General features: G+C 32.7%; 1 protein-coding gene across 6 annotated transcripts in view; it reads right to left on the minus strand.

Moving 5' to 3' along the window:
• Nucleotides 1-27,193, minus strand: part of LOC111696292 (kinesin-like protein unc-104) — a 41,585-nt gene that overhangs the window by 10,901 nt on the left and 3,491 nt on the right. For 2 of the 6 annotated variants that reach the window (XM_023465859.1, XM_023465855.1), the window contains exons 5-24: nt 25,886-26,055; nt 24,425-24,862; nt 23,754-23,944; nt 21,554-21,681; nt 21,387-21,419; nt 17,239-17,355; nt 15,745-15,944; nt 15,011-15,172; nt 14,578-14,642; nt 12,500-12,764; nt 11,526-11,604; nt 11,163-11,232; nt 10,642-10,708; nt 9,372-9,478; nt 8,595-8,699; nt 7,839-7,988; nt 4,256-4,366; nt 2,904-2,981; nt 2,394-2,543; nt 887-924 (exon numbers count right to left, since the gene is read on the minus strand). In XM_023465859.1, coding sequence (XP_023321627.1) covers nt 887-924; nt 2,394-2,543; nt 2,904-2,981; nt 4,256-4,366; nt 7,839-7,988; nt 8,595-8,699; nt 9,372-9,478; nt 10,642-10,708; nt 11,163-11,232; nt 11,526-11,604; nt 12,500-12,764; nt 14,578-14,642; nt 15,011-15,172; nt 15,745-15,944; nt 17,239-17,355; nt 21,387-21,419; nt 21,554-21,681; nt 23,754-23,944; nt 24,425-24,862; nt 25,886-26,055 — 2,724 coding nt within the window. The other 4 variants (XM_023465856.1, XM_023465857.1, XM_023465858.1 and 1 more) reach the window with 4 other exon arrangements.

Consider the following 27,193-nt stretch of genomic DNA (forward strand, 5'->3'; position numbering starts at 1 on the left):
CTGTATGTATTCCTATGTAAAATGTATTTAAAAAATATATATATATATATCTGATACATAACCATATTTTATCTTTTGTAGAGTGACAGGAATGTTAAAATTGCTGTACAGAATACAATTCAATTCATTAATTTTAATTCATTAAAATTTATCTGGTTAAACTTTTAAAAAATGTTTAATTCTTGACAAAATTTGTTTTTTATAAAAAATTATTGACTAGGCAAAAAACATGCTCTTGCGTTACCTAGGCAAAATGTTACCCTAGGCAAAATGTTACTAGGCAAACTTGAACTAGGCAAAAAGTTACCTAGGCCAAATGTTACCTAGGCAAAAGTGAACTAGGCAAAATGTGACTAGGCAAAATGTGACTAGGCAAATTGTGACTAGGCAAAATGTAGCTGAGCCAACTAGGTTGCATGGTTGGAGAAGACAGGGGGCTAGGTTGCAAGGTTGGAGAAGGAAGTTTACATTACATACATTTGTAGAATATTGAAATCGTTTAGAATATTTCTAACCCCTAACATGACAATTATCTGTGCATTTTTAAATTTCCCCGCCCTAAAATATTTTTTAACAGAATGTCTTGATGTACGTTTTAAAATATAACCCTTCATGCCAAATTCAAATATAAAAATTAATATCAAAACTATTCGTGATGCAGTTTTCAAATCATAAATAACTTTGTAATAAATTTAGATACAGCATAACGACACATAAGAAACAGCAGATCAGTTCGAACCACCGTAACAGTAATCCAAAAACGTGCATTTTTATTTGTAATCCCACTCTTCCGGGATGGGATCGTTAAATCCAAATAAAGACACATTTAAAATCCTAAATCTCTTAAAATATAAATCCCGATGTGTCTTAATAAGATTAAACTAACCTCCACCATTCCTCTCCTCGTGCTCCTGCTTCTCCGTCCTACAAGCAATTATTACAGTGGTCGACCATTATATTAGTACAGTGAAGACGACTATTTAATTATTATTTTTTTACAAGGTTTTTTCAAGATACAAAGGAATTGAGTCTTTGCCACAAACTCTGATTTTCTAGTCTCTTTATCTTTGGAACCCAATGTCGTAAACCTTTGATATTTCAAACTTATATTATTTGGTTTAACAGAAGTCATAGTTTGAAATATCAAAGATATACGACATTGGAATCCAAAGATCTAGGAATTTGAATATCAGAGTTTGTGTCAAATACTCAATTCCTTTACAAGCAAATCAAAAATTGAATTGGTTGTCCCTTTCAGTGTTATGGTTTTCAGATTATATCAGACTGATTTGGTGTCCCAACAGAATTGGATGTATCAATAGACAGTAAATGTGTTCATATAACCAGTATTTTTTTTTAGTTCTTATTAAAATATTTAGAGTGAATAATGTCCTGAAATATAATAATTTGATACGAAAGTTCTGCAAAGGGAGTGACCGACAATGTATGGTAGTTGAACTGAGAATGTAGTATTGTGGAGAAATTTTTAGGAATCATTGGAGACATATAAAACGTTTTAATGATGTATAATTACTGCAGAGGTCGAGCGCAAAGTCGACGTTCAAAGTCATCCATTTGGGTGGTTACGTTTGAGAATCGATTATTTAAAAAAGTTAAAATTATTAAATAACAACGAAAAAAAATTTAACAAAAATTCTACAGTAAACTAATTTGTTGTTTAGGAACATGTCGAAAAAAGAAAAAAAATTCTTATCACCTAAAACAAGTAATTATTTTAGTTATTGGTTTTTTTTAATGTCTCATTGTTCACCATTTTTTGGAATTTTTATTGAAAATACGACATACGAAGAATTTTGAGAAATCTGCGAACAAATTTGTAAAGAATAACAAATTCAGTATACTGATGAAAAAGAAATAATTGATTCTGCATTTATTTATTGACAAATTTCTATTGAGTTTACTGTAAATGTTTGATACATTTTTCGTCGTCCTTATTTGATAGTTTAAAAAAAAATCGATTCTCAAAACGTAACCACACAAATGAATGCTTTTAAACGTCGACTTTGCGCTCAAACTCAGTATTTATACATCATTAAACGTTTTTATGTCTTAAATGAATCTAAAGTTTCTCCACAATACTACATTCTCAGTTCAACATTGCCGGTCACTCCCTTAAAAGAGAAAATAAGACAGAATTGATTAGATAGGTGGAGAGAGAATGCGAGACCTGTGACAATTAAGAGGTAGTACAGAGTACAGGGTGTCATTTGATTGCAATCAAAATCGTCTTTAAAATATCATGTTTAGGGGGACACCATGTATAATTATTTTAACCGTTTTAAAAATACATCAGAGTGTCCTACAGTGCGCTAAAATAAAACAAAACCAAACATATTTTAGATTTGCACCCGGTTTCCCGTTTCAACATATACCTGGCAGAACAGGAGTCAGGGAAGAGTATCCGAGCAGATTGTCTAACTCCCATAGGATAATCAACCGTATCCTCCTCTCCTCCCAGCACTGCTTGAACTGCTACCCGGAGAAATCCTTTCACATCTCCTTTCTCGTTCACAACAGCAATCCTAAATGTAAATAAGTTGCAATTTAGGTTTTTTAGCTTTGGTACTTTCTACGTCCTTCAGACACTCGGTTAATTATTCCACAGCAATTATAACAAACCCCTTTTGATGAGAACTAATTACACGTTTTTTTACTCATGGGAGATGCTTTATTTTTTTTTATGAAAAATGGTTGAAAGAAAAATATTTTTGAGGAAAAAAAAGCAGGGAAAATGGCTGTTGAATAAATAAAAATGATTATAGGGGAAATTTAAATTTGAAAACTGGGAGCAGAAAAAGGTTAGAAAAATAATTCTGGTTCAAATGGATGTGAGGAAGAAAAGAGATTCTTATTTCTCTTAGAGCTTCAAGCTTAAAGTTAACCTGTGAATGAGTGGAACTGGATGCATCAGATTGGAGAGATAAACAACTGCTCTTCCAACCCGTCGGAACCAAGGGAACCTAGAGATACAATATTCTATATTCAGATATTCAACCCGTCAGATCCACGGGAAACTAGAGATACAATATTCTATATTCAGATATTTAACACAGTGGAACCAAAAAAATAGAATTAATCTACTCCGTCCTGGGATACATGAGAGTAGGATGGAACAAACCTATCATAGAACGGATCTGGTCCTTCCTGTTTATCCTGGGATACATGCGATAAGGACGGATCTAACCTGTCATAGAATGGATCTAGTCCGGCCTGTTTATCCTGGGATGCATGAGAGTAGGACGGAGCTAACTTGTCATAGATCGAATCTAGTCCGTCTTGTTTATCCTGGGATACATAAGAGTAGGACGGAGCTAACCTGTCATAGATCGAATCTAGTCCGTCTTGTTTATCCTGGGATACATGAGAGTAGGACGGAACTAACTTATCATAGAACGGATATGGGCCGTCTTGTTTATCCTGGGAAACATGAGAGTAGGACAGAACTAACCTATCATAGAACGGATATGGTCCGTCTTGTTTATCCTGGGAAACATGAGAACGGAACTAACTTATCATAGAACGGATATGGGCCGTCTTGTTTATCCTGGGAAACATGAGAGTAGGACAGAACTAACCTATCATAGAACGGATATGGTCCGTCTTGTTTATCCTGGGAAACATGAGAGTAGGACAGAACTAACCTGTCATAGAATGGATCTAGTCCGTCCTGTTTATCCTGGGATACATGAGGGTAGGAAATAACTATATATCATAGAACAAATCTAGTCCGTCCTGTTTATCCTGGTATTTATGAGGGTAGGACGGAGCTAACCTGTCATAGAATGGATCTAGTCCGGCCTGTTTATCCTGGGATACATGAGAGTAGGACGAAGCTAACCTGTCATAGATCGAATCTAGTACGTCTTATTTATCCTGGGATACATGAGAGTAGGACGGAACTAACTTATCATAGAACGGATCTAGTCCGGCCTGTTTACCCTGGGATGCATGAGAGTAGGGCGGAGAAAACCTGTCATAGAACGGATCTAGTCCGGCCTGTTTACCCTGGGATACATGAGAGTAGGAGGGAGCAAACCTGTCATAGAACAGATCTAGTCCGTCTTGTTTATCCTGGGATACATGAGAGTAGGACGGAGCTGACCTGTCATAGAACGGATCTAGTCCGGCCTGTTTATCCTGGTATTTATGAGGGTAGGACGGAGCTAACCTGTCATAGAACGGATCTAGTCCGGCCTGTTTACCCTGGGATGCATCAGAGTAGGACGGAACTAACCTGTCATAGAATGGATCTAGTCCCGCCTGTTTATCCTGGGAAACATCTGGAGAGGACGGAGACATCTCGGCTTCGTTCTGATACATCTCCCGCATCAGTTCTAACCTCTGCCTAGAGAGAGAAAAACTGTCATCTTGATTTTTTAAAATCTTACTATTTAGATGTAGACATAACTAGTCCCCACCTATCCACCACTAATAGTTAGAGGAGCGTAAACGTAATTTCAAGTGAGTGGCATGTCTGACTCACAACGGAAACCTTTAATAAACCTTTGTCCAAGGCATGGATGAATGAGATATCCTAGTTTTTCTAGTTGAAAATAGATAATTTTCAATTATGCCTATTAAATAAGACTTGCGGATTTATTCAGCAGAGACAAGGAATTTAACAATTTTTCTAGATAGAGAAACGACGATATCTTTCTCTTGTTAATCAGGGCCTACCAATCAATAAATCAAGTTTCTTTTACAAAGAAGTTCTTTGAAAATTGATTCTGCATTTAGACATTTAATGAAATATATTAAAAACTTTTTTTGATAGAGATTTAAAGATTTTTTGGCTTCAAAACCGAATAAGAAATAAGACGACATTTAAACACGTAAAGCCTGGTATCGTCCTTGTATAGCATACATGAAAACTTGGGACCCAACATATAGCATCAAAATAAAACTTCCTCACACTTGAAGCCTAAAAATAAGCAAGGCAAAAAATCTGCCAAAAAATTGCTGAACATCTAAAAGCATGAATAGTTTTTATGGGACATATTTACAAACTGCAACAATTGTAATAAACTAGAATATAATATGTACAAGCTTAACTGAACATGTAATACAGGATATAACCACTTTCAGTTAAGCAGGCTCGTATAGCTAGGATTTTTAAAGGGTTCTTATTCACATTCTTTTAAACTATCAGGGCCTAAGTACAAAACCTTCTTATAATAAATAGTTTTATTTTCTGTTTTCCAGCTCTAGGTTTACACAAACACTCATGATCGGACCTACACAGAACCCTTCTTATTAATTTTTTTTTACTTTTTACAAAGTATCTTTTGCCGCATAAATCTAAAGTTTTCTATGGCCTAGGGACCAGACAGCCAGATAATGAGCTCTCCGGGTTTCCTGGCACATGTGTCTTAATGAACTATTTATTTAATTGAAAATCAAATTTTGAAACTTGACTTGCCAGAAAAAAAATGAAAAATATTATTAAAATTAAAAACATAAGAAATCAAGTTAAAGTTTTGTTTGATTCCTAGAGATTATTTTAATCAGAAATTAATTTTTTTTCAAGATAAATATTAATATTATTTTTTTTAGAATTAATAAAACAAAATAAATTCCAACTCTGATATGAAATAAATGAAAAGAAAGGGGGGGGGGAGGATACTGAAGTTACCTCTTAGCTCTGATATGAAATAAAGCGTTTTAAAAATGATTTAATTTAGAATTAATAAAAATAATATAAATATTTATGAAAAAAATATTTAATTTTAACATTAAAACAGTTGGAAAGGGACTTTGGTACTCCCAACCCCCTTCAACTCTGTAATATTTTCTAAGGCATATCTCCTCTTATTGAAAAGCGATTGGGAAGAAGAAACATGTTCTAAATTTCTAAAATATTGCCAAATAAACTTGCTCTTCTCATAATTGTACATAAAATCTAATCAAGAGGAGGCAAGAGCTCACAAAGTTTTACCAGTAATGTCGCCTAAATTTGACCTTTTTCTTTTGCCTAGCTTATAGTTCGGTGTGCCTTAACTGTACTTATCTCTTTTACCGTCATTCACCTTTATTTAGAGTTAAAATGTTCCATAAAAGGTGGTTTTAGTATGCAGTGTGCACATATATTTCTAAAAGAGGATATTAGTATTTAGTGCCATGCCGCGGTGTGTTGCAGAAACATTATTTGGTCTACGGGAGGGAACCTTCGGACACCATGAGCCTCCGCTATGCAGACAGGAGCCTCCCAGATTCACTATGCAGATCGAGCCTCTGCTATGCAGAACGGGCCTCCGCTATGCAGTTAACGAGCCTCCACAATAGGGTACAGCTTTTTTTAAATCTTGCTTTTTATGTGTAATGAAAAATTTTAACAATTTTTTGTTTTGTTTTGTTGTTTGTGAATTTTGCTAAAAATAAGAGTTATTTATTGATTGTCATGATTAGAAACATATATGGAACTCACAAAGTGATTTATAAGATTTATATTAAAGCTTTAAACATTTCCTATTCTTATGCAGAAAGGAAGATATTTGGAGAAATACTGCTGAAGTAAACTTATAGTTTGTTTTTTGTAAACTTTGATTTAAACACTAGCCTTTTTGTAAAAAAGTTAACATTTAAATAAATTTTACAAATTTTCTAGATTTTATTTGAACTACAAAAAAAGGTATCACTTAAACCAAAGAATATATACAAGATAAAATTCAATTCAATTCGAATTTTTTCTCTCTAAATATTTTTCTTTTTGTGTAAAAAATGTTTAAAGTCTTAAATACCACTTTATTAGTCATAATGAAAGGCACTATTTATGATAATTGATAAATACTTCTCATCTTTTAGAAACCTTTCATGCCACTATGTCGAAAAATTTGTCAAATGTTTTTATTTTATGGAGAATTCATTAAAAGGCCCCTGTTAAGCTTAAATGATTTGAGTTGAAGGGGGAGGGTGCCCCCCTCCCCTCTGCCTTAAATGAAGAAGTTGCATTAAAAAATTATTTTTATCAGCAGATTCCAGAAAAAGATTGAGAAAGTAAGAGTGGACCTGAGTCTGCAAAAAATATACATTTACGACTTTTTGCAGGGATGTCACAAAAAATTTCTTTTCTTTCTTTTTCAAAATTAGCCGTAAAATTGATGATATACGAAAAGAACAAAAGAATTGAGACTGTGAAAATACAGAGATTGCAAATATTGAGATTGCTGCTATCATCTGATGATTTATACAATTTTGTAAAAATATTTTTTTTAAATGTTAAACTGTGATTTAACGACATTGTTAGGAAAACCTATGATTAGTACTTTCCGATCTTTGAAGATATAATCTTAATGTTTCTTTACTATACAACTCATTACAACTTACAAGTAATTAATTCCAAGTCGCGAGACGAGCATTTTGTTTAGACCGAACGAACTAGCAGAGAATTTAATGAATTTGAACTGCCTACAGTCGGTTCTAATTTGAATCACTGATTCATAATCTTCAACATTAAATCGATGGTTCAAATTTGAATCAACAGTAGGTAGTTCAGCGACACAGCTCAAATTCATTGAATTCGGTCCCAGGATACTCAAACGAACGATAGACGAACGATCAAGATCTAGGAATTTGTATTTGGTTAAAACTATTTATCAAAACTTTTAAAATAAATATTGAAGGTTTAGTTAACAACTCACTAGGATGCTTACCAAAGATTTACAATTTTAAGTAGACCTCGTTTTTACCTACTATTTAGTGGCTACATACTTGCGTGAAATTACCATTAAATGCGAATTTCGCGTATTTGCAACACTAAGCAGTAAAAAAGCATGTTATGTGCTACGCAAAGGATTTGACATGCAGACAGAGGTACGCACATGTTTGGGGATAGAGAAACCAACCTCGGAGGGGGGTTGGAACACCTGGGGGGGAGGGTTAGCTCCAGGAGCAAGGTTTCCTCCCTACCCGGAGAATCCAGGGCTTCCCCGCCCCCGTTATAGATTTGCCGCATCAATTCCAAGCGTTGTCTACAGCATGACTCAATCAAATAATACATCGAGATAAAAAAAGATTTTTTTAAATGAAAAAAAAGAAAAATAAATAATAACTTTTTGATTGCAAAATTAGAAGAAATTAAAGAAGATGCAATTAACCAAAATAAAGTTTTTTTTTTAATTCCATTTTAAGGTTCTGCAATCCAGTTTTTTATTCTGTATGTTCCTTCAAACCAAATTCTGACTTGCTTTATTTGGTTGGGTACACATAGATTCAGGCTCCTTATAAACAGTCTCATCAATTTTTAAGACAGGGCTGACTTTGAAGTGTCGCAACGCCCTAAGCTTAGATTTTACCGCTCTAACTCACTTATGCTTTTCTGTAGCCCTTTACATGTACATTTTAACACTGTAAAGCACTTCTTGTTAGATTTGGTTTTTTAGAAGTAATTGGCAAAATTCTCAACGATTTTTGCTTGAGAGCTTGAGACCATTAAATCGCAGTGGGTAGAGAAGACGTAAATTGAAAATAATTATTTCATACAAATTTTATCACAATTTTTTGCAATTCTTTAAAATCCAAAAAAATTTCTCGAGACCCTCGAAATATTTGTTTCTGAATCACAAGTTAGCTTTTACCTCAGTTTTTCCAGACTCCAGAAATGTGAAGCATTATTCTTATTATCCTGAACCTCAACCACCACAACAGTTCTAGGTATCCTCTCCTCCTCCTCATCTGGGTCCCTAGATATACACACAACTTAGATTTAGAAATATAATCTGGGTCCCTAGATATACACACAACTTAGATTTAGAATTGTATCCAGGTCTCTTGATAAACACAAAACTTAGATTTAGAATCTTATCCAAGGTCCCTAAATATACACAACTTAGATCCAGATTCTTTTCCGGGTCCTTAGATATATACACAACTCAGATCTAGAATCCTTTTCGGGTCCCCGGAGATATACATACAACTTAGATTTAGAATCTTGTCCGGGGATCTAGATATACACACAACTTAGTTTTAAAATCTTATCCGGGTTCCTGGATATTCACAAAACATAGATTATAAACCTGATCCGGAGCCCTAGATCTACCCAAAACATAGATTAAAAATTTCATCCAGGTCCCATGGATAATGGACATACACAAATCTTAAATATATACATATATTGTAGAAGGAAGTAGGTTCGGGGTGATAAGACTAAACTGAAAACTCACCTAATAGGAAGTAGGTCTGGTGGGAAGGTAGAGAAAAGTGTATTGGTGAGAAGACTAAACTGACCTAATAGGAAGTAGGTCTGGTGGGAAGGTAGAGTAAAGTGTATTGGTGAGAAGCCTAAACTAACCTAATAGGAAGTAGGTCTGGTGGGAAGGTAGAGTAAAGTGTATTGGTGAGAAGACTAAACTAACCTAATAGGAAGTAGGTCTGGTGGGAAGGCAGAGTAAAGTGTATTGGTGAGAAGACTAAACTGAAAGCTAACTCTTTTCTTCAACTCAACAGATATAGCGTTGGCCTCCTACAAAATACAAACTTGAAACATTTCAGGATATTATTTCAGGATATTATTTCAGGATATTATTTCAGGATATTATTGCAAAATCTTTTAAGTAGATTAAGAAAGTTTTCAACAAAGAAATCTAGTCTTTGCCACAAACTCAAACTTGTGAATCCATATATCCTTGCAACCTGATGTTTTAAACATTTTAAATTTCAAATTTAGACGATTTGATCAAACAGAATTTGTAACTGGAAATATCATAGGTCTACTATACATCGGGTTGCAAAGATATAGGAATTTAAAAATCTTAACTCGGAGCAAAGACTAAATTTCTTTAGAGCTATTTTGACCATGGATTTTAATCTTTAATCTTTCAACCCAATATCGTAGATCTTAGATAAAATAGTCTATAGGTCTACAACATCAGGTTGCAAAGATAAATGAAATGAAAAATCATGTAGTTGATGCAAATTCTCTAATAATATTTTATCATTTTTCAAACAAAAATTGCGTTTACTGTGGCGGAATCATTTGATGATCAATTATTGTTTTAATTTGATTTAAACAATTTTCCGTTTTGTCCCATTTGAAAAAAGCAAGAGTTGATGTTTCTTTTTACTCTTTATTTGTAGCGTTTTATAAGAAAATCTCTCTGATTTTCAAACCCTAAAAATGTAGCAGAATAAAATACAACATCTTTCTTATATGTATATACGCAATAGTCTTTCAACACACTCTGACTTTCTAATGCTTGATTTGTCGTAGACCTTAGATATTTTAAATTAAGAACTCTGTTAGATGAAGTAATCTAAGCTTGAAATATCAAAGGTTTACACCATCAGGTTGCTAAAATACAGGGATTAGAAAATTTTAGTTTGCGGCAAAAACTCAATGAAAGAGAGATGACGTTACTGTAGGAAATCTCAATTCATGAAATAGCAAACTACAATGTTAAACTGCCAACCTGTATCACGCTTGAAAGGAACTGTACACTCTCCACAAATATTAATATTCTTATCCCTATGGCTTTGCAACCTAATATGTCGTAAACCTTATTACAATCTATGAATTCTGTTATATCAAATAGTCTTATTTCAAATATATAGGAATAAGAAAATAAGTTTGTGGTGAGAGTTCAGTTCCTTCGGAGTTAGAAATATAAAAAATATATTAAAAAATACCTTTAGAAAAACTGCATTACCCCATAAATCATCTCTAAGTGATGTAAACTGATGTATTCTCCATTTACTGCACCAGATATATATTNGTTCATAAATTTACCAGATATATATTATTTATTATTAAAGTGAAAAGAATTTTTAGTTTCTGTTTCTATTTTGGTTTCTCAACATCTAAAAACTGTTTTAAATCGTAAAAAATATTCTTTTATTTGAGCTATAAAAGAAAAAAATAGAAAGAAAAACAAATTAGCCAAAAACTGAAAACTGACGAAAGAGGGAATACGGTGCGCTGTGAATAAGAATGTGTATATGTTCATTGTAAATACATAAATATATCACGTACCTCTGCCTTTTTAGTAAAAGTAAATTAAACATATATGAAGCATAAAGTCTGACCGTGTCAACCTGTTGATTGTCTGCTTTATTAATCCAATGTCCGTGCAGTACAAACTGGGACCGGAAAGGTAGACCCGGCTCGGAAATTCAAATGTACTACGGCTGCCCGTGATATATATATATCCCTGAATGCCCAGCTCGCCAGTTCATATTCTCTCTCTGTCCAACTACACTCCGCTTCAAATATTGGGTTCACTAAATCAATGAATCAACTTAGTTTGGGAGAGTTTTTCATACCTTTACAGTGAGCACCAGAGACCTCTGGAATAGGAAGACGACATTAAAGTAAGAAATAAGTATATTTGATGCTGTTACAAAGCATATAGTTTTACTTGTTACTTATTAAATCACTTATTGAGTAAAATGGTTGTTCTGTTTAGACTGCACTATTTATGTGTCTCATGTTCATTGACAAACTTTGAGTCTAAAATTCATCTTCATATTCAAGAGTTTTCTGGCTCTCACTGTAGGTTCAAAATAGTACTTACCATACAGGTCTTCTTCTTGGTTAAATTCATCAGGGGTCATAGAGCTGATCATTGACATCGTCATACTTTGCTCCATAACCTAAGTATATATAATAACCCAGGCATAAATAATATTTTGCTCCATAACGGACAAATGTAATACTTTGCTCCATAAACTACACACATATATTACTTTGCTCCATCCCCTAGACATATATGATACTTAGCTCCATAACCTAGACATATATAAAACTTTGCTCCATAATCTAGACATATATAATACTTTGCTCCATAACCTAGACATATATAATACTTTGCTCCATCCCCTAGACAAATATAATACTTTGCTCCATAACCTGGAAAAATGTAATACTTTGCTCCATAACCTAGACATATATAATACTTTTCTCCATCCCCTAGACAAATATAATACTTTGCTCCATAACCTAGACATAAATAATGCTTTGCTCCATCTCCTAGACAAATATAATACCTTTCTCCATAACCTAGACATATATCATACTTTGCTCCATAACCTAGACATATATAATACTTTGCTCCATAACCTAGACATAAATGATGCTTTGCTCCATCTCCTAGACAAATATAATACCTTGCTCCATAACCTAGACATATACAATACTTTTCTCCATAATCTAGACATAAATAATGCTTTGCTCCATCTCCTAGACAAATATAATACCTTGCTCCATAACCTAGACATATACAATACTTTGCTCCATAACCTAGACATAAATAATGCTTTGCTTCATCTCCTAGACAAATATAATACCTTGCTCCATAACCTAGACATATATAATGCTTTGCTCCACCCCCTAGACAAATACAATACTTTGCTCCATATCCTAGACAAATATAATACTTTATTCTTTTCCCTAGATAAATATAATATTTGCTGCATACTCAAGACAAATATAACACTTCATAACCTAGACAAATACAATTTGCTCCATCGTCTCGAAAGAGCAAATTACCTGTTTTTGCAAACTTTCAATCTGATCTTCATACTTCTTCCGTTCCTGCTGAAAAGCCTGGGTTGCCTCTTCCTTCTCCTTCCTCCACTGTTCCTCCATCTCTCTCATCTTCTGCTCCATCTCCAGCTTGAGATCAACCCCCTCCCTCTCCAGGAGCTCACTATGAGCGAAGTCCCAATCTGCGGGACCATTAGATAGTTTCTCTACTCCCTCTGCCTTTAGAGAATCATCCATTCGCTCCCTGGGCTGCTCAGGGTGGTGAAACCTAAATTAGTTTAAGATTAAAGGGAGCGTTCGCGAAATATCAAAGGGGGTTTAGGCTTACGGCGAAAAATAAGCGCTTTTGATCGCTACTTAACTTACTTCTATCTGTTGCGTCAATAAGAATAAAATTATTAAAAACGACTTATACTGAAGAACGTAGCGTCCATACAAATTCAGAAAGTTGCAACATTCAACTCAGATCGTAAAAAAATCAATTTAATTCCAAACAAATCATTCAAATATTACAACCAATAATCATCGATAGTTTTTCGACGCATTCGTATATAGTTGATATTTCATAATATTTTTCATTTTTTAGGATCAGACTATTACTTTTGAAAACATATATTCCTGTTTCGAGGATTTTTGATAATGAAGACGACATTTTTATAATTTCCAGGAATGTTTGAAATATTACTTAAAAAACATAATCAAAAATATTATGAAATATTAACTATATACGAATGCGTCGAAAATGAGTCGTTTTTAATAATTTTTTCCTCAGAGACGCAACAGATAGAAATCCATACAAATTCAGAAAGTTGCAACATTCAACTCGGATCGTAAAAAAAATCAATTTAATTCCAAACAAATCATTCAAATATTACAACCAATAATCATCGATAATTTTTCGACGCATTCGTATATAGTTGATATTTCATAATATTTTTCATTTTTTAGGATCAGACTATTACTCTTGAAAACATTTATTCCTGTTTCGAGGATTTTTGGATAATGAAGACGACATTTTTATAATTTCCAGGAATGTTTGAAATATTACTTAAAAAACATAATCAAAAATATTAACTATATATGAGTTATATTAGTTTAAGCTTAAAGGTAGTATAACCGGAATATATAACGCATCAAATTCACAGTAGTACCCTTAACGAGGAAGATATCCTCGTTTTCTGTCTTAAAAAATGAAGAATTTTCCTTTTTGTCACCATAAAAGAAAAACCATGATTGAAAATCCTGAATTTAAGGTAGAAAAACAAGGATATCTTTAAAAAATAAGTACTTGGTCAAGAATGATTAAACAAAAATATGTACTGCAAAAGTAAATATGTGTAGTGTGTATAAATCATAAAACTATTCTTTAATATTGGCAGTATTCCAATATGATATATATATAAAGCATACAATATTTATAAAAATATCATTTATGTATAGATACATATTTTTACATATATACAACATATACAAATAAACTAGGCGTATAAAGGGGCATTTTTAGATTCAAACCAGTCAAAACTACAAATGGGACAAACTAGAACACTCAATTTGGGCCCACAAGGTTCAGCCGTTTGGAAGTTTATTGAGAATCTCAACAAACAAATATAGTTTAAATAAAAACATATTATGTTACTAAAAGGTACAAATTTATATATAATACACATTACCATTACACATTTCATGTTGCTGTAATGATATATATATATGTGAATGTGTACATATATTTTATTGATGTAAAAAAAGATTAATTTAAAGAAAAATGGGGAAAATGTCAAACTTTCGTTGCTCAGGAATTTTGCAGATAAAGGTTTTCTAAATAAAAACTTTCACACATTTGTGTTTGGCAATTTATTAACTGCAACCAATGTTTTTTGCTTTTGTATACTCCAGGTTTTTATTTAGATATTGTCAAATATTTTTGATAAAAGGAGAAAAAAAAAGAATGGGTCTGGAAACTAAAAACTGATAATATAAATTATGTAGCCTAATGATAATTTCTGTAAGATAATTTGATTACATAAACAATTAACGTTATGAATTATTAATGAGAAAACCGGTTTTCATTATTTAGCTTTCACCTGAACACGTGGTTTTTCCCCAGAATGACTCTGGAACCGGTTTTCAGAGTAATGTCAGCTGTTACCTATAAAGTCATTTTCAGATTAAACCAATATCAAAGAATATTTAAGTCAAGATTGATAAGATCATAAGGATTTTAAAAAGAGGAAGAAAAGTGAACTTATTCATAATGTTTTGAATTACTGCTAGTTTTTAAGCTTGAATTTCAATAATTTAAAGTATTACATATTTTTAACAAATAATTAAGATACAAAGATTCTCATTTTGCTCGTTTTATTAGTTCTTTAAAAAAAACTGCTACATAAAATGTCTTTAAACCTTAAGTTGGAAAAGGTAAAAAGAGAAACCACTCCTAATATTTCGTGGATTAAATTTCTCATTTAGATCAATTTTAATTTTAAGTTTTTAATTCATATTTATTTCCTAATTTACCTTTCGTCCGTTGACATAGCAGAGAGCCTCAGGAGCAGGTTTAAGAGTAACAACTCCGTCTGTGTTCTGGAACACACAGTGCTCGCTCAGGATATGAGATCCAACCAGCTGGATATCCTGGGGGATATTTGCATCAGGAGATCCGATCTTGGTTGTCCCAACCTTAACAAAAATTGGGAAATTTAACTATGAACTCTTCTATAGCTCAAATAGACTATTTGAAATATCAAAAGTTTACACCATAAGGTTGCAAAGATCTAGGAATGACAGTATAAGAGCTTGAAGCGGGCAATGAGTTATAAATGCAAGAACAACAGCTATGTCAGACCAGTGTGTACAGAATGTGAAGTAATACATTTTACAAATTGGTCTCATTTCCTTGCTTTTCTTTAAATTGGATAGTTAAATATTGCAATCCACTGTAATAAAGCTTTTAAAGGGTTTCAACATAAAGAAATTGAGTCTTGGCTACAAACTCTGATTTTATAATCTTTATATCTTTGCAACACATTGTCCTAGTCATTAGATATTTCAAACTATGAATTTTATTACATCAAATAATCTAAGTTTGAAATATCAAAGGTTTACATCATACGGTTGCGTTGCAAAGATAAAGGGATTAGAAAATTTGAGTTTGTGGCAAAGACTCATTTCCTTTTCTTTTTCATAGAATCAAAATTTAAAATTTATTTATAAAGATCGTTCTGCATATTTTGCTGGAATATTATTTTTACCTTTAAATAGTAGAGCAGGCACTCTGAGAGAGATGAGTCCGGGTTGAGGTTTACAAGATGCGGAGTTTTCTTAGGTTGGAAGAATCCAACAGTTTCTCCGTCCTCCTTGATCGCTACTCCCATCTCAGCAAAGACAAGTTCTCTCTGCTGTCGAACCGACTCAGCTCGTCTCAACTTGTTCTCCCATGTTTCAGTGAATTCTTAATAGAAGTAGATCTTCAGTGGTAAAAACTTTTGAATAGATGAGATTAAGACGATTGACTTTAAAGCCGTAAGTGATTTGAAACTTTTGAATACAGTTGTTTTTCTATATATATTCAAAAGTTGTCAATTATGCTTATATACGTAATAACAATCGGAATTCATAGTTAAGAATAATTCTTGTCTTAGTAGCTTTGTTTTTGCCTGACGTTATGTTTTGGAAAAAAAAATCAAGCCATGATTTATTATGATTATTATATACCACTCTTTTATTGGCTAGTATAGAGATGTTAATGATTATAAAAATCTTAACGGTTAATTTTTCACAAAAATGTCGTCTTTGATTCCATGTACTTTCTAAATCTTTTTATTCCTTTCTGGAAGGAATTGTTTCAATTTCTGGAGGTTTCTTGTTGCTACCTACGGATTCAGGTTTCGTGTTTCTCAGAGAAAGAATTATTATACGTATATCATAAATTATATCAATATCCAACATGATCTATAAGATGCTTTGAAAAAAGAACTTTCCAACAAAATTATTCTTTTTAATGAAAATTATCTTAGTTTCGATATAATTAAAATTGTTTTTGTTAACCAAGAGAGGATTCCTACAAGGAGAATTGGATTATGATCCTAAGTGAAGGATTACGATCCTGAGGGAAGGATTATGATCGTAAGGGAAGGAATAAGATCCTCAAGAAAGGATTACGATCCTGAGGGAAGGATTATGATCGTAAGGGAAGGAATACGATCCTCAAGAAAGAATTATGATCCTAATGGAAGGATTATGATCCTAAAAGAAGGATTATAATCCAAAGAGAAGGATTATGATCCTAAGAGAAAGATTATGATCCTAAGTAAAGGATTATGATATGATCCAAGTAATTATAATCCTAAGGAGCAGGATTATGATCCTAAGGAAAGGATTATGATCCTTAAAGAAGGATTATGATCCCTAAAGAAGGGTTATGATCCTAAGGAGCAGAATTATGATCCTAAGGAGCAGGATTATGATCCTAAGGAGCAGGATTATGGTTCTCTATAAAGGAGTTGAATAAATTAAGGTTGAGAGGATCTACAAGAAGAAAAATGATGCTATACGATATGAATAACCATGATTTGATAAATATTATGATACATGATATTGTGAATATAATATAGGGCATAATTATCATATTAAAAAATCATGAAAAAGGATTAAATTCTTTGTACGGGATTATGATAAAATTAGAATCTCATGATCATAAGAAAATATTTAATAATTTCCAAACTTGTATAAAACTAACTAAATACCTGCAACAAGCTTTTCATTCTCTTGAAGTTGGTCCACCGCCTCCTCCGTTATTGTCAGAGGACCTCCGGGGCTCTTAGGATCAGAAGATATCTGCCGTCCTAGCTCCGCTGCAGCTCCTGGTGTAGAGCATAATTAATAATTAATATTTGCAGAGAACTTCGTGGTCAAGAATGGAACAAGGAGTCACAATAAATAAGATAATTAAATAATATCGTCTTTATATGAGATCTTTACTTTGTTTAAAATATTATCAAGCATGGAACAAGGAGTCCCAATAATTAGGATAATTAAATAATAGCGTCTTTATATGAGATCTTTACTTTGTTTAAAATATTATCAAGTTTGCAGGGTAACACACAAATTATGAGAATTTAGATAGAATTTATAAAGAAATTTATTGAGTCATTATAATGGTTCATTATAATGGTTCCCAGCAGCTGTAAGTATACTTCTGTGTAGAACACCAAAGGATTGAGTCTTTGCCACAAACTCAAATCTTCACATCCCTATATCTTTGCAATTTGATGGTGTAAACCTTTGATATTTCAAACTTACATTAACTAATAATTTAGGAATCATAGTTTGAAATATCTAAGGTCTACGACGTCGGATTGCAAAGATATAGAAAACCATACTTTGTGGCAAGAACTCAATTCCTTTAACATAAAGATTGTGTTAATTAAAAAGTTTCAGTTATTTAACAATGTTCGTAGTGTGAATGTTAATTCCCCTATTTATGGGACTCCTTGTAGTCTGTAGGTATAAAGCTAAAAAGTAAATAGCAAGGCAAATGAATGGACAATCTAATATTTATATAAACTAAACTCTGAGTCAGTTTATCTCCATCCTACGTTCATATATTCTAGTTTTTGTGTTTATTGTATAAAATTGTGTTTATGTTTTTATATAAAAGGAGTTGGATCCCTGGGATAGAGAAGATAAACTTTAATGGTTATCTAAACAAGAATTTATGTGAACCTTAGAAACAAGGGGAGAAGGGTCTAGCTCAAGGGTTAAAACAATGTAGAGACACCTGGAACAGGCTGAACCAAATCAATGAGTAAAGAAAGACAATGAAAAATATTGAATATTTAAAGGTTTTAAAGTTTGTGGATTTTTCATTAAAAATGTTCCAGAGGATTTACCCAGACCGGATATCAGGAGAAGTTGAAGGTTTTGTGAATCATGGGATCAAACATCGATCTTAATCTTGGGATCAAACATTGATCTTAATCTTGGGATCAAGCATTGATTTTAATCTTGGGATCAAGCATTGATCTTAATCTTGGGATCAAGCATTGATCTTAATCTTGGGATCAAGCATTTTTCTTAATCTTGGGATCAAACATTGATCTTAATCATGGATCTACGAATTAGAATTTAAAAGTGCCCACGTCAGATATCGAGACATAAAAGTTAAGCCTTAAGATGAGAATCAAATCAGAAGATAATAATAAACATAACAATCAAGAACCGAGAAAACATTCTCTACTCTCTTAGAGAGTGTCCCAATATATATGTACAAGGAAATTAAATGCGAGTGTCCCAATATATGTACAAGGAAATTAAATGCGAGTGTCCCAATATATATGTTCAAGGTAATTAAATGATGATTTTTAAAAATCCGATTCACCGTATATTCTTAAAATAAAATACAGGACGTAGGTATGCCACAATTTGAAAATATCACGAAGTATTTTTAATACTCTTTGTGTCATTTTTCATTATGTTTGTTATTGTTTATATTATAACTTCGTTTTGCCTCTTGATGTTTAAAGTAATCACAATTTTAATTTGCAGTTTAGAAAATGTCGTTTTCTGTAATTTCTAATAAATAAATATTATTTTCGAATTACTTATTTTAGTTTTATATTTGTTAAATAATGTGTGCATTCCGTCAAAAACGTCAAATAAAACAAAATTCATATCATTTCAGCACAGTTTCTAATATTTACTCGCAAAAGTACCAATTTCAACATTTTATACTACTTGGCTTAGTACTTTTTTTAAATGATGCTTCTTTTTCCTTGATCACTAAAAATTAAATATTTTGCTGTATTCCAACAGAGAAAGTGTGACAAAATAAACATGAAAATCTGCAAACCGTCTTTGATCTTGCTAAACGGGTTTGCAAAGATTTCTAAAAAACAGACTGACAACATTTTGAAAATCCCATGATCAGTGAAATATCGTGTATCAGCTTTACATAAATGAAGGATATAGATCAAGGAGGATGAGAAAGTCGATTTCTAATTTCCATATTTATTGGGACACAGTGTTCAGTGTGTATCTTAAACTTTACTTTTATACAAAAAACTAGTTTTTTGTTAACTCAGGAAAACTTAGTTCTAATTGTTACTTGCTACTGATTAATTTTTTTAGATATATACAGTATCAGCTAAAAAACTATGGAATGATTGTTCTTTTCGTTTTTTCTTTTAGTTCAAAGGAATGTCGTTGAGGATTTTCTTATTTGTAAAATACAACCTACCAAGGCACATTTTTAAGAAATTAATGACAAAAATAACATAACATTCATAAAAAGAAATAGATGAAGACGATAATCTTTACATTGTTTTCATGTTATACTCTTGTATTTTTCTACTTTTTCTAAAGCTTTAAAGTTTTCTTGATTTTTAACTATCTCTAACACAAAAGTGTTTCCATCCAAGAGATCAAACAAATTGATGAAGCTGGATAGGATACATCAATCGTAGTGAATGAGTTAGATCATGCAAAAAGATTATTTAGAAACATTAATTTATGTTGATGTAGAAGCAACATTTTATTTTTAAAAATGTAAGATATGATGCCACGTTTTATTATTAACATGATCGAGAATCGTCTTTTACAGAGTAAGATAAGGGTTTTTAATCTACAAACGATATATTTAATCAATGTAGAATTACAGGATCTTAAATAACTAAATATTATATAAGTAAGGCCACAAACACAACAGTTTAATTACTATTTTTGCATTACACAAATGTTGAAGATGACATTTAAAACTGTTTTAAAAATTATCATGTTTATTGAGCTCAAAAAGATTTTCAAGTACAATAGGTGGCAACAGAGAAATGGACAAATTATACACGACGTCACAAGTGTAAAATATAACAAGAAAACGAAATTTTCTCACATTATTTGACATGTTTTCCAAGATTAAATAAAAATGGGTAAAACATAAAATAAAGAACACATAAAATTGAACTTCTATCACTGTAAGATAAGCACTTCATTATAAAATTATCACTATTATTAATAATTTTGTCGGAAACAAAAACTGAATTGAAACTTGTGACGTAAGAATACAGCTGTACTGAGAGTGTACAAATTCTACGTCACCATCTATAGTACTTGAATCTATTTAATTGAGGCTAACTGTTTATTTGTGATGAGTTTAGAAAATGGCGACGAAGAGGGTCGGTTAGAAAATGTCGACAAAGAGTATAATTTGCGGAGATTAGGAAATATGTTTTTCATAAGTATGATGAGATTAGATGAGTAAAGAATTTCAAACAACAGAATATGAGAAAATTTCGAATATTGAGACATAAAAAAGATTAAGTAAAAGAGATATTAGTAAGATGGAAGAAGATGGGACGAAAACAATCATTTGTAAATCATGAATATGATATTAAAAAGTTTAGAAAAGAAGCAAAAAAATATTTGAAAAAGATAAAAGGAATTTTAACAAATTGATTTTTAAAATGGTAAAATTAATTCTATAAAAGGAAAAAAAGATATTTTAAAAGAGAAGAAGTAAAGCTGAATAGGAAAATAAGAAGAAAGAAGACGATCTGGAGTAAAAGAAGAAATAGTTGGTTTAATTTGTGGATATCTCTATATATATGCAAGATGTGTAGTTTTAGCAGCCAGGACATGGAAAGCTAACAAGCTGATCAAACACAGAAAGGATTAAATAACACCAAACCAAATAGATTCTAAAAGCGGAGAACAAAGATTGTTTTTGTTTTATCTTTCTCAATCTTCATCTCTACACCTAACCCAGGGATAAAGCAAGAACATTGCATTAACTTTTCAAAAAAGCAAAAAACGTCATTATAAAATGTTTGTGTGTAAGTCTACAAGGCAGAACGAAGCCAAAGGTTAAGAAAATGCGGGGAAAAGTGTCCATCTGACTTACTTTCCCTGGCATAGATTACTTTTCCCCCAGGACCTAGGAATAGAAACTTTATCATCTTCACCACTTAATATCATGATGTGGAGATTAAAATTGTAAAAAATCGAGAAAAGGATCAAATCAGCTCTAAAGGATCCATTCAGGAGCATGCAAAGGATGTTGATCCCTACCTTCTTCAACCACGATCCCTTCAGCTTTAAGAAGATGTCGGAGACGGAAGATTTCTTCCTTGAGTTCTCTGATAAGTTTGGCGTTACTGTCCTCGTTCACAACTGCTTTGCACACAATCTGCTTGGCTCTGAATAAAAAAAAAATATTTATATGATATAGATTTTTAAAAAAATTATAATTGATGAAAGGAACTGAGTTATTGCAACAAACTCTGATTTTATAATTCTTATTCTTGCAACCCGATGTCGAAACTTTATATTCTTGTTAGATCAAATGGCCTAAGCTGAAAAAATCAAAAGGTTTGCACCATTTAGGTTGCAAAGATAAAAGAATTATCATAAAAACTCAGTTCCTTTATAATATTTTGGTTGAAACATATTTTTGATTTGTATGTAATATTATGTAATATTTAAGTAGTGTTTATGTAATATCTATGTGATATTTAGATAATGTTTATGTAATATCTATGAAATTTTAAGTTATATTAATGATAATGTTCACTGCAGAAAACACGAGGCTTTTACTGTTTTTAGCAGGAAAGGAATTGAGTTTTTGCCACAAATTCAGTTTTTGTAAAACCAATATCTTTGCAGCCTTATGATGTAAACCTTTGATATTTCAAACTTACATTACTTGATCCGATATCATTCATAGTTTGAAATAGTAAAGGTCTACGACATTAGGCTTCAAGAATATGGAAATTAGAAAATCAGAGTGTGTTGCAAAAACTCAATTCCTTTACTAAATTTGCTGGAAATGAGTTTAACTTTGAAATTTAAAAGCTAATAAAAGTTTAGAGTTAAATCTTAAAATGCGAGATCACAGATTTAGATAAAAAGACATAAAAAAGAAACTTAGAGCTTGTCATAAAGGAAGAAATGTAATTTCCATAGAGACTCTATCAGGGAATAAGAAAAAGGGAAGGGAAATGACGCTGGTCTGGCATGAGAAAGCCAGTCGCACTGCTTTGCAGACGAGTTCGTTATTACACACTCACACTCTTTGGGTACAGACACACAACATGACCACAGTCTAGGAAATTGCAGAACAATGTCGTCAATTATAGTTAAGTTTGAATAACGAGTAGTTTATTGTAAACTTTAATCAAATTATATTCTTTACATGCAAATTTGGCTTATAGTGTTGACTTAAATATGTAAATAATATAATTAGATGTATATTAAACTTATTTTTAAATAAACAATTAACAATAAACAAATGTACTCTCCTAGACTGTACAAATACCGAGATTCTTATGTACTGTATATACCTACAGTACACGCCTTTGGTACGGTAACCTTAAACACTCTCTTTTGGTACATACACACATACATGATGTTTCCGCCCCCTTGACTCTATTAAGATAATGCCATAAACGACTCATTAGTCATTACACGGTAAAATGGCCGAGATTTACCCCTAGCTGCACAAAATAATTGCGAATGTAGAGATACAATTCGCAGAAAAAGGGTTTAAAGGGTAATCAGAGACTTCAGTTTAAGTAAGCCTTTGTTTGTTGAGTGGAACGTATGGTTCACAAAGATACTCTATAAATCGTCAAGTGTACAGTCATAACCTGAAAACTCCAAAATAGGAAGACGACTTTATAGCCATACGAAAGTGTATTTGATGTTGTTGTAACGCAAATAGTTTTAGTAGACACTTAATAAATCACAAATCAAGTGAAACAGGTCTGTGTACAATGAATAATTTCTATTTCCCTTGTTCATTGGACTATCTAAAGTCATAATTTGAGCTTAAAAGTCGTCTTCCTATTCCAGAATTTTCTGGTCATCACTGTGGTAGAGTTTCCCTGAACTAATTTTCATTTAAGAAAATTCGTCCTTGATATAAAGAGGTTTAAAGGGTGCGTTTTGAATCAGACATCCTACTCTACAAATGTAGATCACTTGAAATTACGTCTACACTGCAGTCCCTTTAAAAACTGAAACTGTAAAGACGATATTTGAAACTCTTTAAGCATAGACGATCACAAGGTTAAATTAAGTTTCATGTCTTGAATATAGTCTTATGACGTATTAATAGATTATCAGGGAAACATAAGTAAAAGACAATAGTTGTCTGAAGTCTCATCCTTTGTGGGTTATCCTGTATCAATTTTAGTGCGTTTTGACGATGGTAAAATCTTTCTCTTCGTTCTTCTAAATCTTCAACTTGAGAAGTTTTAAATAAAATCACCTGTCGGCGTATCTCAAGGTTGACAAGGTTTCATCGTAGTTAATATCCGCCGGAGATATCGCTGCAACCATCGTCGTCTTGGAGTTCCCTCCCAGGTTCTCCCTCAGTAACCAGGTCAGTACGGAGTCACGGTATGGGATAAATTCTCCTTTCTTCTTCTTCTGGTTGTTTGTCCTCGTTCCAGCTCCGGCCTGAGAAAATGTATTAAAATATCCTATACAAGATACTACAGTGAATTCCAGATATATAAATAAACTCATTTTTCCGCGGCATTTTATCTTAAATATGTAAAACGACATTATAAAAAACTCTTGCTATGTATTCATATATCTGGGATTCACTGTAAGTAACTATATATTTATAGAGTGGCATGTCAGATCCACAATGGTATCCTTTTAAGTTTTGCCGTTTCAAGAATGCATGATATACCATCATTTTCTCTTTAAAGTTTAATTATTTTCAGTTTTTTGTTTCTCTTAAAGTGATTTCCGCATTTCTGCTTTATAAACAATTGAGAAAATTGTCACACTTTACAAGAAAGAAAATCCACATTATTCAACATTTAAAAGTTTAAAGGTTGTGAATTGTGCATGCTCCTCTTCAATTGATATTCCAGCGACAGTTCCTTAAAAAATATATGTTCTATTATTTAGTTTATAAAAATGACTCACAGATTGCTCCGCTAGGGCAGATATAACCTTGCCCAAGGTTGTCAAACTCTTGTTAATGTTTGCTCCTTCCTTGAGCCGAGTTCCTTTTGCTCCGGTGGATTCAGCTCTCTCCGACCCTGCTAGATCTACCAGAGATATCTTGCTAACCTTCTCCGCAGTCAACCCACTGTCAGTATCATGCTTGTGCTGGGTGAATATGATCGTGAAGACAGCGTGAGATCTGCTGCTGCTCTCGTTCATGTTCGTCGCCGCCACCGTCCTCGCCTTGTTCCCCTCGTCCATCAGGTCGTGGATGTCGGCGTAACTCGCCACCGCCAGTTTACTCAGGTCCTCCACATAGGGTCCGAGAAGAGGGTGCTCGCGAACACGGAGGTTTCCCTTTGCATTCGGGTTCAGGAGATCTCGTACACGTTCACAGTATATCTCCATATAGCTTACCTTAACAGTATAATTTAACAGGAGACAAAAGTATTTAAACTATGTATGGCTAGTTAAACTACTTCTCCAATCTGGCTGTGAGTGCATATGAAAATAAGTTCAATTAGCCGTACTACTACCAACTACAGTGAAACCCTTAATAACGAATACATCGGAAAAATTTATCAAATGTCGTCTTGAAAATCTTTCAATGAGTTTTATACTATATTTCGTAAATTTCAGTATTTGTGAAAATAAATTAATAGCCATGAATACACGGGAACAATTTTAGAAGGTCCATATAATCATTTAAATAAAAAACTAAATATCTGCAACATTCCATTTTAGAAAGTGAAGAATACGACATTTGATGAATTCTTTCGATGTATTCGTTATTAAGGGTTTCACTGTATGATGTATGATATTCTATACAGGTTTTTGACGTACTAAGCTCTCAATTATTTAGGATTTCTAACTGTATTCGGAAAACTTATAACTTTTAAACTCCATTAGGTTTGGTTCAATATAATTTTGAAAAGCTGTCCAGCCTCAAATATTAAATTCAAAATGTTCTATGGTTGCTAAGATTACATATCTCAAACTATGCATTTTCTATATCAAAAGTTGGGCAAACTTTGAATTATCAAAAGTTTACACCATCAGGATGTAAAGAAATAGGGATTAAAAAACCAAAGTTTGTGGAGTGTCATCCGTTCCCCTCTTATCTACATATAAATTTAGCTTGTCTGTTTGTTTGTTTGTATCCAATAAACGTTAAAACGGCTGAACCGATCAGGCCCAAATTTTGTGGGGGACCTCACGTTGCCCCAGGGAAGGTTTCTGAATGACCAAAAGTTCAATAATTTGTCTTCATCAAAATTCGATTTTCCAAAAAAATTTAAAAATCCACGAAATTTTTGTTAAAATCCGCGAACTTTTTTGTTTTGCTTTAGCTGTACACAAAAAGAACATGTTCACAATTAAAATAGAAGATGGACGCGAAGCGCCCTAAAAGGCTAGTTGTAAATAAATAGTTTATAATACCTCTACAGAGTACTGAGAGTCTGGACTGTTATCTTCATCAATCTTGACAAAAAGATCTTTACAAAGACGAGGAATTATTCCTTCAGTTTCCTTTTCTCCAGCTTTACCCATCATAGTGTAGCTCTTCCCTGCTCCTGTCTGCCCATACGCGAATATACACACGTTGTAACCTGTAATTATACAGGGGTCGTCGTCTATATCAATACAATGAAGACGACTTTATGAATCAGAATTAATCTCTGACAAACTTCCCTATTATAGTAGAGAGAGACACATAGACTTGTAAATGGAACAATTTGGAATGTTCTGAACTGTTAAGTTTCATTTAATGCTGTAAAGGGTTTAAACCCTGAAAACATCCTAAATATTAATCAAAGCTTGAATAAAAAGTCGTCCTCATTGTATTGATAAAATCGCCAACCACTGTAGCAAAATATTCATTCAAACAAAAGATAGGTTTCTGAATGAGGATAAATTATAGATCTTCTCTGCACTTAAGGATAAACTGTAGTTGGTTAGGGGAAAGGTTGGATTAGGTAAAGATTAATGGAGTAAGGATAAACTGTAGTTGGTTAGGTGAAAGGTTGGATTAGGTAAAGATTAATGGAGTAAGGATAAACTGTAGTTGGTTAGGGGAAAGGTTGGATTAGGTAAAGATTAATGGAGTAAGGATAAATATAGAAATTGAAGATGGGTAAAGCTAAGTAATGTTTGGGTTAAGATAAATTTGTTGAGAATTAGCTGAACATGGTAAAATTGGTAATGGCCTTAACAGTTTTAAAAATGTTAAATAATGTTAAAGTATGAATTAAATAATTTGTGGGATCTGGTAGGATCAAAATAGGTCTGGTAGGATCAAAATAGGTCTGGTAGGATCAAAATAGGTCTGGTAGGATTACATTAGGTGTGATAGGATTACAGTGGGTCTTATAGGATTTCAATAGGTTTGGTAGGATTACAATAAGTCCGGTAGGATTACAATAGGTCTGGTAGGATCAAAATAGGTCTGGTAGGATTACATTAGGTGTGATAGGATTACAGTGGGTCTTATAGGATTTCAATAGGTCTGGTAGGATTACGATAGGTGTGGTAGGATTACAATAGATCTGGTAGGATTACAATACGTGTGATAAGATTACAGTGGGTCTTATAGAATTTCAGTAGGTCTGGTAGGATTACAATTGGTGTGGTAGAATTACAATTGGTCTGGTAGGATTATAGTAGATCTGGTAAGATCTGGCAGGATCTGGTTTGATCTGGTAGGATCTGGTTGGATCTGGTAGGATCAGGTTCAGGTAGGATCTGGTA

This window comes from Eurytemora carolleeae, unplaced genomic scaffold, assembly GCF_000591075.1.
Source record: "Eurytemora carolleeae unplaced genomic scaffold, Eaff_2.0 scaffold229, whole genome shotgun sequence".
NCBI lineage: Eukaryota > Metazoa > Arthropoda > Copepoda > Calanoida > Temoridae > Eurytemora > Eurytemora carolleeae.